This window comes from Camelus ferus, chromosome 16 (assembly GCF_009834535.1).
Source record: "Camelus ferus isolate YT-003-E chromosome 16, BCGSAC_Cfer_1.0, whole genome shotgun sequence".
Taxonomy (NCBI): domain Eukaryota; kingdom Metazoa; phylum Chordata; class Mammalia; order Artiodactyla; family Camelidae; genus Camelus; species Camelus ferus.
This window is the reverse complement of record NC_045711.1, coordinates 18,181,048-18,199,276: the sequence shown is the minus strand read 5'-3', so window position 1 is coordinate 18,199,276 and position 18,229 is coordinate 18,181,048. Positions and strand designations below refer to the sequence as shown.

Sequence of the window (18,229 nt, the reverse complement as noted above, 5' to 3'; positions counted from 1 at the left end):
GCCCACGGGCGCAGTCTTCCCCCGGGAAGACCGCGCGGGAGCCTCCGTGGGAAGAGCCGGGGGGGCGGGGGAGAGTCTGGGCGGGGCGGCCTGGCCCCCGCGCGTCCGGCTAGTAAGCGCAGGCCTGGCAGGGCGGTCTTCCACGGGCGCCCCGGGCGGGCGCGGTGGGCGCGGCGCAGGGGACGCGAGGGGCCCGGCTTCCGCGCGCGCGCACTGACCTTCAGGGGACGCTGCAGGCCGTCCGCGGCGGCTCCCGGGTGAGGCGGGAGGGGGAGCGGGAGCGGCTTTCCCCCGGCCCCTCCGCGCCCCGCGCCGCCCCCGCCGAACGCCGCGCCGCCCCGACTCTGTCGGCCTCCGCGGGCTGGGATCCCGGCACGACGGCGACCGGCTGCGGGTCACGTGGGCCGCGCCGGCCAATAGGGGCGCGGCTCGGGGTGGAGTCGGCCCGAGGGGCAGCAGTCCGGCAGTTGGCGGCGGAGCGAGCGAGCGAGCGAGCGAGCGAGCGGGGACGGAGGTGCGGCCGGGGTCGAGGCTGGGGGTGGCGGGGAGGCACCCTCGCCCCGGCGTCCACTCGCCCACCACGACGCCCGGTCTCCCCTCTACCCTCAGGATCCACAATGGAGCGCGAGGTCCAGCGGGTTCGCGCCGCCTTCCGGTCCGGCCGGTCGCGCCCCCTGACGTTCCGGCGGCAGCAGCTCGAGGCCCTGCGCCGTATGGTGCAAGAGCGCGAGAAGGACATCCTGGCGGCCATCACTGCCGACCTGAGCAAGGTGCGCCCGCCGGGGCTCCCGATCCCCCCGCCCCGCGCCCCCGGGCCTCCCGATACCCCCGCCCCGCGCCCCCGGGTGTCCCGGACCCCCTCCCCCCGCTCCCCGGGCCTCCCGCCTCCGCGGTTCCCCTTTGTGGATTACCTTTCCCGTTCTTGCCCGTTTTCTTGCTGCATTCACGGTCCCTTCCCTGGCGTTCATAGGAGTCCTTTGTACGTGCCGGGTCTCAGTAATTTGTCAGCTTCGTGTACAGCAGATACCTTCCTCCAGGACTGTTTCTTGTCTTCCCTTTGTCTGTGGTTTCCTACAGAGGCAGAGGCTTTGGGGTGGTCGCTGTGGCACTCACATTTCCCCCAGGACTTTGTGTCTCTGGCCTGTGCTCCTCCAACTCCAGTGCACTGGCCAGGCCCCCGGGGATCTTGTTTAAGTGCGCATGACGGTTCAGTAGGTCTGGGCAGGGGTCTGAGAACCCGAGTTTCTAAGGAGCTCCCAGGGCATACCTGCTGCCTGTTTTGGAACCATGCTCTGAGTAGCAAGGTTTTGGTCAGTGTTTAGGGTCTAAATATATTCTCCTGTATTTTGTAATAATATTGTTACCATTTTGTTTTTACTTTCTGTCTTCATTCTAGGGGTAACAAGCCTTGCTCTGGCTTTGTGAGACCCCCTTCCTCACTGGCCCCCCAAAGATTATTTTGAGGGGTAGTAAACGTGGGTAGTAACAACAGTAACTATGAAATTTCCTTTGTGGTAGTTTGGGTGGAGAGACTGTGACATCTAATAAACAAGGTGGGTTAAGTAAGACTCCAGAAAGTCTGGATTGTTTATTTTCCAAGCGTTTGTAAGCATATGTATAACAAAGAAGCACAATAAATGTCTTGCCCCTGAGGGTTTTACATTTGGCTGGGGAACAGAACATACACAGGTAAATGTGAGTGTAGCTGTAAGCCAGCGTATTAAGGTTGAAATACTAAGATACAAGTGAAAGCATAGTTGCAGTGATTGATAAAGGGCACACTTATGAACTAGGGAAGTCTTCCTGAAAGCTCATTTTTTCTTAAATTGAAGTGTAGTCAGTTTACAACATCATGTCAGTTTCTGGCCTGCGGCATAATAGTTCAGTCAGACATGTACATACATAGAATTGTTCTCATGTTGTTTCATTATAGCTTACTACAAGATACGGAATATAGTTCCCTGTGCTGTACATTATGAAAGTTACTGTTTAAGCCTGGCTTTAAATGACCGATGTAGAGAGCGTGGACGTGTTACAAAGGGAGTTAGCAAGTCTTTACTGTGGGCTTGGAGAGGGCAGGCACAGCCTGCCCGGCAGACCAGCTGGTCTGCCTACGCCAGCTGTCCCCGCGAGTGTGCCTGGCCGATCGTCTCTGACGTGCAGGGCTGTTTATCACACTCATGAAGGTTGGCTGTGATTCTCTCGCAACAGAGTGAACTCAACGCTTACAGTCAAGAAGTCATTAGTGTTCTTGGGGAAATTGATCTCGTGCTGGAGAAGCTTCCCGAATGGGCTGCTGCGACCCCAGCCAGGAAGAACCTGCTCACCATGCTGGACGAGGCCTACATTCAGCCTGAGCCCCTGGGGGTTGTGCTGATCATCGGAGCCTGGAACTACCCATTTATTCTCACCATCCAGCCTCTGATAGGCGCCATCGCTGCAGGTCTGGTGTCAGTGTGTCTCCTGCCTTCTCAGAGGGAGGGGCTTGTCCTCTCAAGGTGGTTGTAAATTAAGGATAGTGTGTAATTAAATATATTCGCTTTGGTGGCTTGCCTTGGTTTGCTTATACAAGTGTATTGAGAATTCATTAATACTAGTATTACGCATTCCGTGAGCTCCAGAGATTTGCACAGTGACTATTTTTTGAAGCACATGGGGATGAACCTGTGAGGGTGTAGAGGCATGCGTGAGTTGACAGCCCAGGAGTCTGGAGTCAGGCGTCCGTACTCTGATGTGGTTTCCGGTGCCGGCTCTGCGTTTGCATGAACCATTTGGTTCTGCCTGGCCAGTCTCATCCAGGTGAGGGCTGTGGGAGCATTGCTAGCTCAGATGTACAGCACCTGCGAGAGACTAGCTTCTCACTTCTCCAGGATCTAGATCAACAGCTTTGTGTTGACAAGGCTTGTTTGCCCAGTAATTCCGGGGTGAGCAGGAAACTCCAAGGGCGGGCATGAGTGAAGAGGGAGGGAAAGCTGGAGGCATTGGGGAAGTGATGGAGCCTCTTGACCCTGGGCATGGGGTGGGGGGCGGGGAGAGGAAGCGGGAGCAGGGGCAGGAGGAGGGGCTTGGCAGTGTCAGAGTACTTTGTCCTCACGTGGCTGTCAGGGTTACTCAAAAATGAGACAACACTGCCCTGCTTTCTGTTTTGTTTAGGAAATGCTGTGATTGTCAAGCCTTCTGAAATCAGTGAAAATACAGCCACTACCTTGGCCAAGCTCCTCCCTCAGTACCTAGACCAGGTAAGAGCGCCTCGGCCCGTCTTCAGCATGTGTGTCTGTCGCGGCAAGCCCACGTCTCGCCTTCTGCTCGTGCACTGTCGCCAACGGCCAGGCCTGCGGGTGCAGTCCCCTGGGGCCGCCCTCCGTCTTCTTAGTAGGAGAAAGTAAGTTCAAGACGAGCTGTGAGAAGCTCAGCTGTTTACTTTCACGGTTTCCGTGGAGCCTCCTCTGCTGCTTGAAATTTGGATCAACCTGTTTGATCTAACAGGATTTCAGGTGCATTCACTTTGTGAATGACTTAATGAGGGACTGGTACTGTGCTGGGCGCTCTGTCTTAATGGCCTGTGGTTATGTAGGAACACTTCTGCTTTTAAGTGGGCATGTTTGTGCGTGAAAACTCCAGAAAGTGGCTTCCTGAACCAGAGTGTGGACCCTCACTCAGAGTCAAGGTGCCAGCGTTTAGGTTTCAGAAGCCAGGTAGAGAAAACCATCTCTGAGTCAGAGTGTGGTCCCTCCACGCAGGGGTCGGGGGGGCTCCGTTCGCTGCACTGAGGGGCGGCTGTGCGGCATCGTGCCTGCAGTTGCACAGGTTACTTTCCAACAGCCCCAAGACCAGCCCCAGCTCTTGGAGAAACAGCGTTCTCTGCTGTCTCGTCACTGCTCCGGCAGCCCGCGGGGCAGTTTTTCTCTAAAAGCTGTGGGGCCCAGCTCAGAGGCATAGCGGAGACAGTGAGATGTCGTGGACTGAGCAGGGTCGGGAACTGGAAGACAGAGGTTGCAGGGCCTTCTCCGCCCCGATGGGAGAGCGGCTCCTGCCCTGCCCACCCTGCCTGCTGGGGGACCAGCCCCACGCGCTCCGTAGGCTTAGCCGTGGGCAGGAGAAAAGGTGAAGCACTTGCTGGGCAGCTGAACTTCGAGTGACGGAGACCGAGTGGCAGCGCGAGGTCGCCAGTTGGCTGGGGTCAGCACCCATGCCTGAGATGCTGCCCACCGCCCTTGGCTTCTGTTCTGGGTCACTTTTCACGTTGTTGTTGTCCAAGATGTCCCTCCCCTCTACCAGAAGCTCACAATAGCACGGGGCACGCGAGGCTCAGTCCAGAGCCCTGTGACTTCCCCCGGTGACGAGGGAAACGCAGGCTTGGAGGTGCGGGGCAGCCTGCCGGGGGGTCACACTGGCGGCTGACGGGGCCGGGCCTGACCGGCCAGACTTCCACACCGTCCAGTTGGTTCCTACCTTGGGCTGAGCCCCGCGCTGTCCAGGCTGGGACCGTCGCCCGTGGCCCGTGCCACAGTCACTAACAGCAGCCTCGTTCTCGCAAAGTCCGCCACTCGCATGGGCTGTCTCATGTGCTTCGTCTGCTCTCTTCTCCTTTGTGTCTCCATTGCTGGGCTCGGGGGGGAAACACTGGGCTCTGGTCAGTCCCACGTGGGTTTGGTTCTCAGATGCCACAAGACTCTTCTCCCCGGGTCCCCCGTCGGCCCTTCTTCCATTCTCCCAGGGGCCAGTCTCCATTTTCTCATGGTTTTACTGAATGCTACGTGTGTCTTTTGAAGAAGTGGCTCACGTTAGACAATAGGATTAATGTGGTGACACACAGATTTGTTTTTCCTTCTTTAAGGACCTATACGCTGTCATTAACGGTGGTGTCGAGGAAACCACAGAGCTTCTGAAGCATCGATTTGACCACATTCTTTACACGGGAAACGCCACTGTTGGAAAAATTGTCATGGAAGCTGCGGCCAAGCACCTGACCCCCGTGACTCTCGAACTGGGAGGGAAGAGCCCGTGCTACGTTGACAGAGACTGTGACCTGGACGTCGCCTGCAGGTGGGACTGGCTCTCTGGTTACCTGGGCTTTCCCAGCTCAGCGGAGACTTCCCTGACGGGCTAGCGTGGGCTCTTTGCGCTGGACCCCGGCGCTCAGGTGGTTGGCGTCTTCGCAGAGAACAGCACTCTTCCACAAAGTCCCCTGGTGCTGCCGCCAGGAGAGGTGAACACGAGGTCTTGAGGCCACGTGTTGTCCTTAGGAGGACTAAAAAGCTCTCTGTGTTCTCGGGATCGCTGATCTGGTGGGAAAGCTTCACTGTTCTGCTTGTAGGTGGTCCAAGGAGACGATGCAGAGTGCTGGGTGTGCCTCGTGAAGCCCTTACGTTCCCAAAGAAAGGGCGTCATGGTGCGCTCTTAACTGAGGTCCTTTGTTGAGAAAGCCAGTTCAACTCATGTTTTAATTCCGAGTAGCATCTTGCGTCTGAGAGCTAGGAAATGAAAGGTCTTGGGTCTCTCTGCTAAGGCAGGTTTGGCTCACAGCGAACCCACAACTGACCGTGCTCGGGCGATGCGCCGTCTCTCCCCCACACCAACCCCCCGACGAGGGAGGCGGGCAGGCGGCGTGGGCTTTAGGCTGGGGTCCAGGCTGGCCTCGTGAGTAGACATCTCCTTGCCGGAACAGGAGCCCCTGGGACAGTGGACTCCCGTCCGTGCTCGGACGCAGCTTTCCACGGGGCGGGTTCCCGTCCTGCTCGGCCCCGACACGCTGGCAGCAGCCCTGGAGCCCCAGCCAGAGAGCTGCAGTCATGCGCCACTCCTGTCCTCCCCAACGTCCTCTTGGCTGGGAGGGAGGACGAGGGCGTGGGGCTGCTGTCTCTCCCTGCCCCAGGGAGTGGCGCTGCTGCCGGTGAAGAGCCGCCCCTTGTGAGCTGGCGGAGGCCTTATCTGCTCCTCAGAACATCCTGTCGGCTGAAAATGCGTTCAAAGTTCCAGCCACCTGGTTTGGAGATGAGTGTTTGAAATGCTTTTGTTTTTCATAAAGATCACCAAGCACGCTTAGGCACACAGCTAGGTGACAGATGAGAGCACGCAGGGCCGGGGCAGGTGGCTGAGCGCCGTGCCTGTGTGGTTTCCGCAGACGCATCGCCTGGGGGAAGTACATGAACTGCGGCCAGACCTGCATCGCCCCCGACTACGTCCTCTGCGAGCCAGCCCTCCAGGACCAAATCGTGCAGAAGATGAAGGACGCCGTGAAGGTCTGTGCTCAGCGCAGCTCAGTCGCTGTTTCCTTAGGGAGCAGGGTGAAGCCAGCTCCTCCAGGCGCCACCCCTCCCCCGGCCCCTCCCCCGGAAGATTCCAGCCGCGCCTGAGATGAGTCAGTTTCCTGGCTGATGAGCAGTGCCCCACACACCTGCCGTAGAAGGCCTGCGGGCGCGGAGTTGTGCTGGTGGCGCGCGCCCTGAGACCGTCCAGGCATAGTTCCCGATCGATGCGTTAGCTGTAGGACACGCTTTAAAGACAAGCTCAGTAACCACGTGGTCGGGAAGGCGTCACCAGCCCTTCGGGCGCAGGCACAGGCCCTTGACAGATGTGGCCGTTGCTGGTCGAGGGTCAGTTCTCAGGTGTGCAGAGGGCCAGGGAGGCCAGCAGTCCGGAGGAGTGACTTAAGTTAAACACCTCTCCACGGCGTGCTTTTGACGCAGCTGTCGGTCCTTCTGGGTGTTTGAAGTGACGGTCTCGAGTGAGGGAGTTGAGGCCGCCTGGCGGTGTCCCAGGCCCAGCCTGACGACGTGCAGGGTTTGGGCTGGAAGGGAGGGTGGGAGAAGTTGCGGGAAGAGGCGCAGCGCCCCCACCAGGTGCTTCCTGAGCGCCAGTGGGGAGGCTTGGGACCCTGAGGCACACGGCTGTGACTGGGGAGGGGAGCTGTGCGAGACGCGGGGGTCTGAGGGGGAAGACGGGCCAGACAAGGAGACCGTGGAAGGGGGCTCGTCCAGGCTCCGGGAACGGGGGCTCCAGGATACTTGTGGGACTGGAGACTCCCGGGGATTAGAGACGATGTGCCTGGTAGAGTGCGGTGCTGAACACGGTTCTGAATGCAGTTCAGGGGGAGGCCCCCTGCCTGCCTTTGAGGCTTTCTGCTCTCAATGCAGGGCTTTTCCACCGAGGTCAGCTAGGAGCCCTTGAGACAATGTCCAGTCCTCACCCTCCAAAGAATGTGATTCAGGGGCCTGGGGTCTGCAGGGGACTCTGAGGTGCAGCCCATGTTGAAAACCACTGTGATGGCCCCGGAGCTGGGGCCCAGGAGTATGCATTTCACCAGGCTGCCCTGGGCCTTCTCATCGCACAGACAAGGCTGGCGGGCGGAGGGCGGCGGGCAGTGCTCACTTCCGTCAGGCAGGAAGTTGAGAGCTCCCACGAGGCTTTGAAGTGACGCCACAACTCAGAAACTTGGTGTTTGTTTTATGTAATAAACACTGATTGAATGTTTTTTGAGGTTCTTTTACTTTGAATAATTTACCAAAACTGTGTTCTGGTTTCGCAATGATCTGTGCCATGTGGAGATTCCAGTCTAGAGAAGATACAGCACAGTGAAGTGCAGAGCTCGGCGGAGGGTCCCGCAGACCGCCCCGGGGTGGACACTGCTGGTGCGGGGGCAGTGGCTCCCTGCTGCGGGCCCCCAGCTCCCGGCGTGGGGAGCGGAGCCGCGGCTGGTGCGCGGGCGCACGTGCAGCCCTCTGCACCCCCCGGGTCGATGGGGGATCTGTGTGCGTGCTTCAGCCCTTATCCTTGACCTACCAAAAAACTTGGGGGTGGGCGTTGTATTCTGTGGACAGAAAACCCGATTCGGGGGCATGAGTGAATTTTATAGTTACTGAAGAAATTTAACGTGTGGGTCTTTCGTGACAATTAAACACTATTATTTTAAACAGGAATTTTATGGAGAAAATATAAAAGAGTCTCCTGACTACGAGAGGATCATCAACCTCCGCCACTTTAAGAGGATTCTGAGTTTGCTGGAAGGACAGAAGGTGGCGTTCGGCGGGGAGACCGATGAGGCCACGCGCTACATAGGTGACGGGAGCCTGCCTGCTCGGGGTGGGGGGGCACTTCCACGGGTTCATTGACACTGGTTACTGACCCTAAACAAACTACCGGACGGGGAGTGTTTAACGCTGCTTTCTGGTTTGCTGCTCCCTTGTAAACCTGCATGTGTGATGATTGCACCTCTGTTGCACCTGCCATTGATATTCACACACACGCTTCATCTCGCTTTTCCTTCCTGGCAACCTTGAGAAGCAGAACTAAACTGTGTCATTATTTCCAGTTTCGGGCTGGGGAAAGGGCTCAGGGAAGGAGGCAGCTCGGCCACGACCCTACAGCTGGCAGGGGCAGTTCCCGTCCAGAAGCACCGTGCTCCCCTGTCACGCTCGGCCCCATTGCGTGTTTACTGCCTTCGTGGTTTTTATCTTTAGCCCTGAGTAAGCAGTACTTCTAAATCTTAAACACACTTACCTAAAGTAACATACGAGAGGACAGAAGAATCACACACAGCTGGGAAAGCTTCTCTGCATCTCTCTGCTTGCCCTGTCTTATCAGAGGATGCACACGTCACGAAAAATCCCCGCTTCTGAAAAGCAAACTTAAAGGACGTAGGTTGTGTGGAGAAGCGTGAGGAGCAGTCCCAGAGTGCTCCTGGGTGTCAGTTCAGTGGCTCAGTCACACCCTCAGGACCCCCGTTCTTTCATCTTGTGTCCTACCGTCCTCCACACGTGGACTCTGCCCACATCTCCGCTGGTCAGTGGCCACAGGTCTGTCGTGATCAGCTCAGACCAGCTGGGGACTTTCCCCTGACCTGGGGTCCGGGTCCTCTACACGTGGCTGTGTAGAGCGGGATGGACACCCAGACCACCTTGGTCCTCCAACCCAGGGATGCAGCGGGCAGTGCATTTGGGGGAGCAGCTGTGCACCCCTGGAGTGTGCTGGAAGGAGCTGTGCTCCGCCACGTGGCCAGGACAACCTAGTAGAGACCGAGGGAGAGCAGAGCAGACTCGGTGTCGGGTGTCCTCTCCTGCCGTTGAACGCCCGCCCCTCTACGGGGGCTTTCTGCACACTGCGGCTTGGGGGCGCCCTTGGTGTGGACGCTGGAGCTCTGCAGAGCTCTTGCGCATCCATGCGGCCCTCCTCTGTCGCTTCCCCACAGTGCACGGAGCGCTGAGCCAAGGCCTGGGGGACCCCACCCTTTTAACTGTTTTCCAAACTTGGCAGAGCTTTGGTACAGTTCAGAGAGCTCATATGCAGGAAAGCACTTGAATTAAGAAGTGTTGGCTGGACCCACAGAGGGACTATCTGCCTCCCAGAAAGACCCGTCCACAGAAAGATGTAACCACATGCACCTGTTAACGTGCGAGGGTGGCGCTGACAGGCTGAAACACAAACAGGACTTACTCTAGTCTGTGTCTCTGCCTTGGTTTGCACAGGGACCCCCGGTGCACGTGCTTGGAGACGTGGACTGTGCACGGCTCTTCCGCGCTCTCGGACTCTGTTCAGCAGACGACACTTGGGTGGGAGTGGGAGGGGGCTGTGGTGACCCAATGAGGCAGAGCTGCCTGAGGGCTGGCCTGTCCCTCTTCTCCGTCAGTGCTTTCATTTTGCTTGTTTCTTTTCAGCCCCAACAATACTCACTGACGTTGATCCTGGAAGCAAAGTGATGCAGGAAGAAATTTTTGGACCAGTTCTTCCGATAGTGCCCGTGAAGAGCGCCGAGGAGGCCGTGCGGTTCATCAATGAGCGGGAGAAGCCCCTGGCTCTCTACATATTTTCTCAGAACAATAAGGTAAACTTCGTAGCGGACAGGTGGCTCGCTGTCATGAGCCACGATCAGAAATAGTGCTTTCTTTGCCGTAAAGCACATGGTGATTGTTTCTGTGACGCTGGAGGCCCGCCAGCGAGGCTGTTCCCCTGGAGCGCCGCCTTGGGTAACCAGGCCCTGGGGTTTTCACCATAACCGCTCCCACACTCCCTGGGGCGAGAGCCGAGTCTTCAGCATAAATGTCACAAGTCTTACGACCCGTAACACCCCCCGGTACTTGGGAGACTTTCACGGGCCCAGATGAGAAGCCCTTCTGCTGTGAATCCACAAGGCCTTCCTGCGGAAGAGCCGCGCCCTCACCCCGTGGTGTCCACGCCCCCCCGCGGGGCTGTGCGGGTCAGAGATCACCTGCACCGCTGTGGAAGTGGTTGTGAGGGCTCGGACTCGAGTTTCCACAGCTGCCTTATCTTGTTGTTGGAGCGGTGGCCACACCACGTCACACCAGGCCGAGCGGCCCTTCCACCCCTGTGTGGCTTGCTCATCCGTACCCGAGGTGACTGGCTGCTGCGAAGGGACAGTGGCCTCACAGTGGGCCAGTGGGTTCCGGAGTCCCCTGAAGAAAGGGGAAAACTCAAGAGCGGAAGGTGCGGCCAGGCAGGGTCTGAGGAGTCCCCAAATGATGGGTTTCCTGCAGAGCCTCCGATGGCAACGTGCAGGTGGGCGTGGCAGCTTGTAGAGCGCGGTGCTGGCGGGACCTGGGTCTGAGGCCAGCCAGGTGAGACGAGCGTGCGGGGCTCAGTTCAGAACAGGTCAGTAAGGCAGCGGTCCGACAGCTTAAATGCCCAGAGAGAGCAGTGGGGGGGGGGCGTGCAGTGCCACAGTCAGCGGCGGCATTCACTACGAAGGACTCTCGGCTGGTTGGCGGCAGGGGATGTGACGTTTACCAGTCAGGTGTCGTTGCGCCTCTTCGGGTTTTGGGCCAACCAACAGTTTTCTTCAAAAACAGGATGCCAAATCTGAAACTGGAAATATTTTTCACATTCAATAAACATGAAATGGTATCTGTTAATCATGTGCTGTCATTTAGGGCAGAGATAGAAAAATACTAACATTTTTAAAGACCAGAGTGTAGTCTGAACTGTCCCTGATCAGATTGCTGCAGCCGTGGCCTCCCTCCAGGGACTGGATGTGCATCCGAGCATCAGCTACCCATCACGGTCACTGAACGGACCAACTGTAGGTCCCCGGTGTTGGGCTAGCTGCCCCCAGCCTGGAGGGGGCCGCAGGCCGCGAGCCAGGACTGCGTTCTGTTCCGTCCCCAGCTCACCAAGTGGTTGATCGACCACACGTCCAGCGGGGGTGTCACCGGCAACGACGTGATCATGCACTTCATGCTCAGCTCCCTGCCCTTCGGAGGAGTGGGTGAGTGCCCCCGGCCGCCTGCACAGCGCGCCACCCCTCACGCAGACATCGGGTGTCACATGAGTTGATGAGCTTCCTCTTTTTTTTCCTAACGGGGACTGAGTGACAGGCTCACCTGCCCGGAGCTGACAGCAGCCGAGGCTTCTGCTGTCCCTCTGCTGGCTGCTCGGTGCCCACCGCGCCGCCCCCAGCCCTCCGCCGGGAGCGGCCGCTCCTTGAACTGTTTCACAGCTGAGGAGAGCAGGGCTCCCCGTGCTCTCGGGAGGCCGGGCAGGAGGAGAGTCATTCTCAGTGAAGCTCAGGGACACAGCCTGGTGCCCCCTGCCCCCTCTCAGCTGTGACCTGTCTTCCTCTCACCCCAGAGATGATTGATGCAACTTCTTTTTTTCCTTCAGGCCATAAGGTGGTAGACTTGTTTGTTATCTAATAGAGATATTTCAAAATAACAAACACATCAAAGTTCTCACAACAAGAAGCAACCGGTATAAAAGCTTCCATCTTAAAAGCTCCTGCTTCAACTCTCCCTCTGTGTTGCATAAACAATCACTCGCTGGGGGTGGGGTGGCCCAGTGTAGCAGGACCACCTGCTCCTGATGGAGGCAGGCCTGTCCCCTGGTTCCCCTGGTAGCCACGTGTCCCTTCCGGGAATGTGAACATACTGCCAGCGTCTGGCCCTGTGCTGGCATGTGTAGGGGCGGGGGAGCTGGCAGGTGCAGGGACAGGGCAGGACCAGGCTGGAGCTGGCGATGCAGGGAGTGGGGACTGAAAGGAAGGAAGGTTGGTGGGGTGGGGGCTGGACTGGCCATCATCCTGCTGCCCCGATACTTAAAGGATTAGACTCTGCCGCCCCGAACCCCACCTCACCTCACCACTGCTGCACCAGGGCTCCCACAGGCACGTCCAGTGACGTGAGTTTGGTCCCTCTCCCCTGTCACCAGGCGGCTTGTGGCAGCATTGCCGTAGCCTCTCCTCTGACAAAACACACCTTGTTCCCTGAAATGCAGAAGGAATATAGCCTTTTCAAGAAAACTTGGCAAAGATGGAAGAGCCCAGAGAGTAAACGCACAGGTCGCCCGCACCCTGCTAGCTGAAGGTCACCTCTCCCCCTCGGGCGTGCGGAGTGGTGCGGCATTCCCGCGCCAGCATGCTTGTGTCTCCGTCGTCCTGGCTGCTCACTGTCCCAGTGTGAATGCGGCGCATTTGCTTGACTTCATTCCTGTGTCGGTTTTTTGCAATTTCAGGGGCTTGGGGGGGGGGGGTATTATGATTCTAATATATTTGGAGGCAATTTCTGACTATTCCCTTAGGAAAAGCGTCTAGAAACATAATTGCTGTACATGTTTTAAATGAAGTGCATTTTTATGCTCATTCTAAAAGTAATACAGGCCTTTTGGGAAAGGGGGCAAAACAGGACCGAAAGGCATAAGGAAATGTACCACCCCGCCCAGGCGTGTGCACGGGTAATACTTTGGCACGTAGTTTAGTTTTTTCTTTGACGTGCTTATATTTGATACACATTGCCAAACTTCCCTGTGGCTTCAGCTGTCCCCTAATGGATGCACCAGAGCCCGGGCCGTGCACACCGTGGAGCAGAGGAGTGAGCCTGGCCCAGGGCACAGCTTTCTCAGCGGGCTCAGCACCACCCAGCGTATGGCCTGCACCCCGGGCTGGGTTACTTCCCAGGAGCCTGGAGGGGAGGGAGCTGTGGCCCAGCCACGTGTGATGGTGGGGAAGGGCGTACGCAGCCCTCGGGGTCGGACTGGCCTGGGCTCACGTTCGGACTTTGCATCCTTCACCCTGGGCAGGTCACCTGACCCTGCCCAGCCCCCTTTCCACTCAGGAGTTGGGGTGACGATGCTGTGCACAGCGGGGTGGGGGGACGGTGAGCCTGGGCCGACACAGCGATGGTGACCCAGGGAGCTGCGGCCCCTGTGACGGGGTCGCCTCGCCGGGGTGCGGGGAGGTTGTGCAGGGCTGGAGGAGTCCGTGGCCGGCCGTGGCGCTCGCACCCACAGTGGAGCCTGTCCCCTCTGTTCCCTCGTTGCAGGTTCCAGCGGGATGGGAGCTTATCACGGGAAGTACAGCTTCGATACCTTTTCTCATCAGCGTCCCTGTTTATTAAAAAGCTTAAAGAGAGAAGGTGCTAACAAACTCAGATACCCTCCCAACAGCCCGTCGAAGGTGGACTGGGCAAAGTTCTTCTTGTTGAGACGCTTCAGCAGAGGGAAGCTGGGCCTCCTGTTACTCACGCTCCTGGGTGTCGTGGTGGCCGTGCTCATCAAGGTGAGTCCCGGGGCTGCCGGCCACGTCTCTTCTGTCTTAGGGGCGCCTCTGCTTTTATAAGTCAGTTCTCTCCTGCTGCCTCTCGGGCCGGTGAGCTGCAGCCTGCTGGCCAGCCCCAAGCCCTGGGAGCATCTCTGGGCTTCTGTCCCCAGCAGCAGAGCCGAGCCCTGCGGCCCAGCAGCCCGGTCCCCGGGAGCCATATGCGGCCCTGGGCTGAGCGTTTCTGCCCTGGAGGCCGCGCCTGCGGACTCTGAGCATCCTTCACTGCTGGTGTCTGTTTCAGTTTTGCTCTTTGACGTGCATGAACCCACAGGCCGCGCCGTGGACGGGAGGGTGCTGGTGACAGGCGCGGTGGGGACGCAGCTTTGGCAGAAGCAGCTTGAATGTTTTTCCTCCCAAGTTGATGGCCACGTTGAGCTTGTCTTTGTGCCTAGACGTGGGCAGGCCGCGAGGCCCTTGAGACACCTGGTGTCCCCAGGACTACTGGCGGCCCCATGGCTTGGAGAACGCCCTGGGTGACGGCAGTTGAGATGAGGTGGGGGCGGTGGTGCCCTTGGAGCTCCCGGCCAGCCAGCGAGACACGCTGAGGATTCTGATGACGTCCATGAACAACAGGCTTGGGAGAGAAGCGAGATCCAAGCAGTTAATGCGAACAGCTGTTTATCTCGTATTGTGTGTAAAATCTGGAAGGAGGTTGGCTCACCCTGCAGTTATTACAGCTCTGGTGGAACCGGAGGTCCCAGTTGCATTTGAAGTCCCTTGGATTTTCTCAGAGATACCAGGCTGGGCTGCAGAGAAGGGCCCTGGTGACTTTCCCGGTGGTTCACAGACGGGGCTGCCCGCCGGGCGCTGTCAGCCCGGCTCCATCTGCTGAGAGGAGGTGGGGCTCCTGCCTCCCTCCCTTCTGTGACGTGGGCCCACAGGGGGCACGCTTCCTTCTAGTTGTTTGCTCGTGTACGCTGGGAGGCTTACAGCTTATTGAGAAAAGGGTGTTTACCTTGCTTGTCAGACATCTGGGACCTGGGCCTGGAAGGAGTGTTAAAGGTTAGCCACAGCTTTTCAGGGTGAGGTGGGTTGCTGGAATCCTGAGAAATGTGCAGGCACGGTGGCTGGGTCCGGGCAAAGCACAGCTCACTTCCAGAAACGGACAGTCCCGTGTGCACCAGCCGTCCTGGGGGAAGTGCTCGCTGGCCCGTTCAGACCTAGTCTCCATTCTGTTCCATAATTTGAGGATAATCATAAAAAGCTCTAAGTCACTTTCTGTTTTGTTTTGGTTTTTAAGAACAGTTCAACTTAAGAGCTCAAGTAGCAAGCTTAGTGAATCAGGACATGTTGTGGGATTTAGAATTTTCTGTTCTTTTTGCTGCGTCTTCCTGAGAGGAGGGGTGTGCTTGGGTCACTGGTCACTATCTGCCTGTCTTGCTCTTTTCCTAAGACATTGGTCTCAGGCATCTTCTTGGTCAGGATGGAATTTCTCAGCCTCATGGAAAACTCAGTGGTCCAGGCAGGCGTGCTCCCCAGACCGGCCACGTTCCCAGGAAGGCCTCGCAGGTGACGCCCATGCCAGACGGGGGGGGGGGGGGGGGGGGGGCAGAATGGCCTGCCCAGAGTCCCGAGAAGGGTTTGGCAAACAAGCCTTTCTCTGTTAGTGTCTGGGAAGTAGCAGCCTATAAAAACGCGTATTTAGCTGAAAACAAGAAAGTACAGCTCTGAGGCTGACCTAATTATGGCTGTGGGCAGGGCCTGTTCCGAGGCCACGCCGGCCGCAGCCCGCCCCTCTGCGGAGGAGGGCACGGGCACCCGGCGGCCCGGCCGGCGCCCACCCAGCTCCCTGCCCCCCTTGCTGCTGCGGCGGTTTGGGCTCAGTGTGAGGCGAAGACAGGTCTGGGGTTCTCCTCTCCGCTGCTGCTCTGCGCTGCTCTCTGCACCCCTGTGCTCTTCTGATCGAATCTCCTTTAAAGGAAACGAACCTAAATTGAACACTTACTTGAGAAATTTTTATTGGTTAAAATTGCAAACAGTTTTCTGTAATTACTTTTCTGCTCTTAGTTACTTAGCTTTGTGCTTGGATGTGGTTTTAGTTTTCAGTTTACCAGAACTGGAATGGCTTTGGAACATTTTAAAATGGGAAATTGAAAGCAGCGATGATCAGTCTAAAGGTAGCACGGTAGAATCTGAGCAGAGGAGTTTTCTGTGTGCATTTCAAAGTGCAAAACAGCAAGGTCCACTGTCTGACCTACAGCGGAAAGAGTATAATGGGAGCATCTGCGTACATACGTGCACAACTGAAGCGCTGCGCCGTACGCCAGAGGTTAACACAGCATTGCAGATCGACTGTGCTCCAATAAGAAGTAAATAAACGTATACACAGAAACAAAGTAGGCCCCGGTGAAGCCTGTCGTAAGCTACAGGAGGCACTGTGCAGGCTTTAAAACGCTGAGGAACATTAAAGTTTAAAATGCATAAATGTCATACGCCCTTTGAAAATTAAATACGACCTTTGAACTCAGGTTGTGGCTCGCCTCTTCAGCCTCGGGGGGTTTCAATTAAATTCATTGCTACTTGGAAATTTGAGAAGCAGAATTTTGTATCAGTTTTCAGATTTCATGTGGAAACTTGAACCTCCTGCTTAACAATGCCAAGACACTAAAAAAGTATTCTCAATCCTGTCCCCACTCTGACGGCGCTCCTTGGTGCCGGCCAGACCCCGACCAGCCCCACCTGCCTTGTTACTGTTGTCGGGGGCACGGGGGGCGGTGCAGTCTCTCCTCCTCAGCCCACCCCACCCCACTTAGACTCCTTAGGGACCCGTGGGCCATGTTTCTCCAGCGCGTTTAGAGTCACTTAGGACGGGACGTGTTTGTCAGAGTCCCGATAGTGGGCTCGTTTCCAGGGCTGGCTGGGTGGGTTTTTAATCCGGCAGAGTAACCTGGATTCCCTTCTGCTCTCTGCAGGCTGGACACTGCTGAAGAGCGATCCTGTTCCACCTCCTCGTCTCTACTGAATTATTCTTCTTTTAAATAATTAATGAGCCAATGATTTTTAAATCCTACCAAAAATAGAAAGTTTGCAAATGCACCGTAATCGAACCTAAAGGTCATTGCCACTCACCATTAATCAAACCTGCCATCTCAGCCAAGCCCCAGCACGCCCCACCAGAAGCGAGGACGCTCTGAGGATCCACATTCCACGGTGCTCCCCAGATCCTGGAGCTCTGGGCTGGGGAGGAGAGTGTGCTGGGTAAACCCCAGCTCCAGAACCTGCTCCGTGACTCCTCCACTCCAGTTCATGGAACACGGGACCCCTCCCCCCACTGGCATTGCTCTGTGAAGCCGTCCAGAGCTCAGCTGTCCAGGGACGTGAGGCGAGGTCTTTCCAGCCCCGCTTGAGGTTCGAGGACTAGGAGTGGGGGGTGGGGACGTGGGTCCCTGTCCCTCACCTGCTGGGACTTGACCTGTCCTGCAGGAGGCAGCCCTCCTTTCTCATCCATTCTCCGTCCTGCCTTGTATTTGTGACCATCTGTTGTGGGGTCCACTGTGACTGACGTCCCTCAAAGCATCTTGTAAGTCCTAGGGTCTCCTGGAAGACAGTTGCCAATTTCATGCAAGTGTCACCTGTCATTTTTATGGTGCCGGAGTTGCAGAATTCTGCCCCTTATTAAAACCTAAATGGCATTTTTTCATGCTGTAATCAAGGTACTTATAACAGTACCTACCCTTCATAGCGCCTTAAAGTTGCGAATGGGTCTTCAAGGACAAATATTTGTTTATTTCTGTAGCACAAGGGAAGTAAATTTCACTTTTTTAAACTTGAGAGCAAGCTTCTGAGTAGATTGGGTCCACAGAACTTACCGAGGGGACCATCTCCCATCGTGGCCAGGAGGCCTTGGATAGTCACCACTGCAGCCTGAGAGCCTCGGGGGGCAGGGGGAGGGGGCTCCTGGCTGCAGGGCCCACCCTCCCCGCCCTGAACACTCAGCAAGAGAACATAGCTCACCTTCCACTGCGTGTAATCAGCTCTGGAATGAATCTGTTCCATTACCGCTGCCTGAAGCATGTCATGTCTTCATCACGGGGTGAGGTGTCAGGAATTAATCACTAGGCTAGTTTAGGGAAAAGCTGCTTAAACATGGCTTTCGCTATCAGAATAGTCGATCATAAAATGTCTTAAACGTCAAGATGGAATTTTTGTTTGGTATACTAAATTGTACGTTATAATTTCTAGTTAAACTAAATTATTGGCTTGTCTAGTATATTTCTGCTTCAAAATAAATATATTTGATAAAATTGGCATGAACTGTAATAATATTCTTACTCAGATATGCCTTGTTGGAGCCAGTTCTTTGAGCATAAGTTTTCTCCAACTCAAAATCCATTTTTTGCCTTTATCTATTGGTCAACTTTAAAATATGCGTTCTCATTTTAAATTCTTAGCCAAGAAGATTTTCACAAGATTTACTTAGTTATTTGTGGAGTTTTTTTAAGTTATCTATATAGTAAATAGGTTTTTTACAACTCTTTCTTTCCCATCTGCTGCTCTAAAACAAGTGTTCCTGTAAACGCATGCAAGGACACCAGGCCCGTAAGATCCCACACACAAGCTGGCCCCGGCACCGACCCCGTCTTGCAGGGGTTTGTGAAGCACACCGGCACGTCACAAGTCGGGGTCTATAACTGAGGAGCTCCCGTGTGTTGTCTGCTGAGTGCACTTGAGCAGGGAGTCCCTTTT

At 56.4% G+C, this 18,229-nt stretch overlaps 1 protein-coding gene and 1 long non-coding RNA gene across 6 annotated transcripts in view; one reads left to right on the top strand and one right to left on the bottom strand.

Moving 5' to 3' along the window:
- The window catches only part of LOC106728544, a 53,996-nt gene extending 53,609 nt beyond the window's left edge, over window positions 1-387 (bottom strand). For 2 of the 5 annotated variants that reach the window (XR_004326709.1, XR_004326708.1), the window contains exon 1: window positions 219-384. This is a non-coding gene — a long non-coding RNA (uncharacterized LOC106728544). Of the gene's footprint in view, window positions 1-218 lie in introns of all 5 variants that reach the window. The other 3 variants (XR_004326710.1, XR_004326711.1, XR_004326712.1) reach the window with 3 other exon arrangements.
- Window positions 388-400: 13 nt separating this feature from the next.
- ALDH3A2 (aldehyde dehydrogenase 3 family member A2) lies at window positions 401-17,791 on the top strand. The gene is made up of 11 exons (XM_032498945.1): window positions 401-514; window positions 610-770; window positions 2,212-2,443; window positions 3,154-3,239; window positions 4,838-5,046; window positions 6,125-6,242; window positions 7,917-8,058; window positions 9,654-9,820; window positions 11,119-11,218; window positions 13,266-13,501; window positions 16,456-17,791. Exons 2-11 carry the CDS (start codon window positions 618-620, stop codon window positions 16,468-16,470), a joined length of 1,458 nt encoding a protein of 485 aa, XP_032354836.1. The 5' UTR covers window positions 401-514; window positions 610-617; the 3' UTR covers window positions 16,471-17,791.
- Window positions 17,792-18,229: the final 438 nt, after the last annotated feature.

What these genes read in the sequence shown, in the direction of transcription:
- ALDH3A2 (XM_032498945.1), top strand. Translation starts at nt 618, where the DNA reads ATGGAGCGCGAGGTCCAGCGGGTTCGCGCCGCCTTCCGGTCCGGCCGG. An exon ending in TCCCTCAGTACCTAGACCAG is followed by an intron (nt 3,240 to 4,837) that starts GTAAGAGCGCCT and finishes TCCTTCTTTAAG; the next exon opens with GACCTATACGCTGTCATTAA. An exon ending in TGAGGCCACGCGCTACATAG is followed by an intron (nt 8,059 to 9,653) that starts GTGACGGGAGCC and finishes GTTTCTTTTCAG; the next exon opens with CCCCAACAATACTCACTGAC.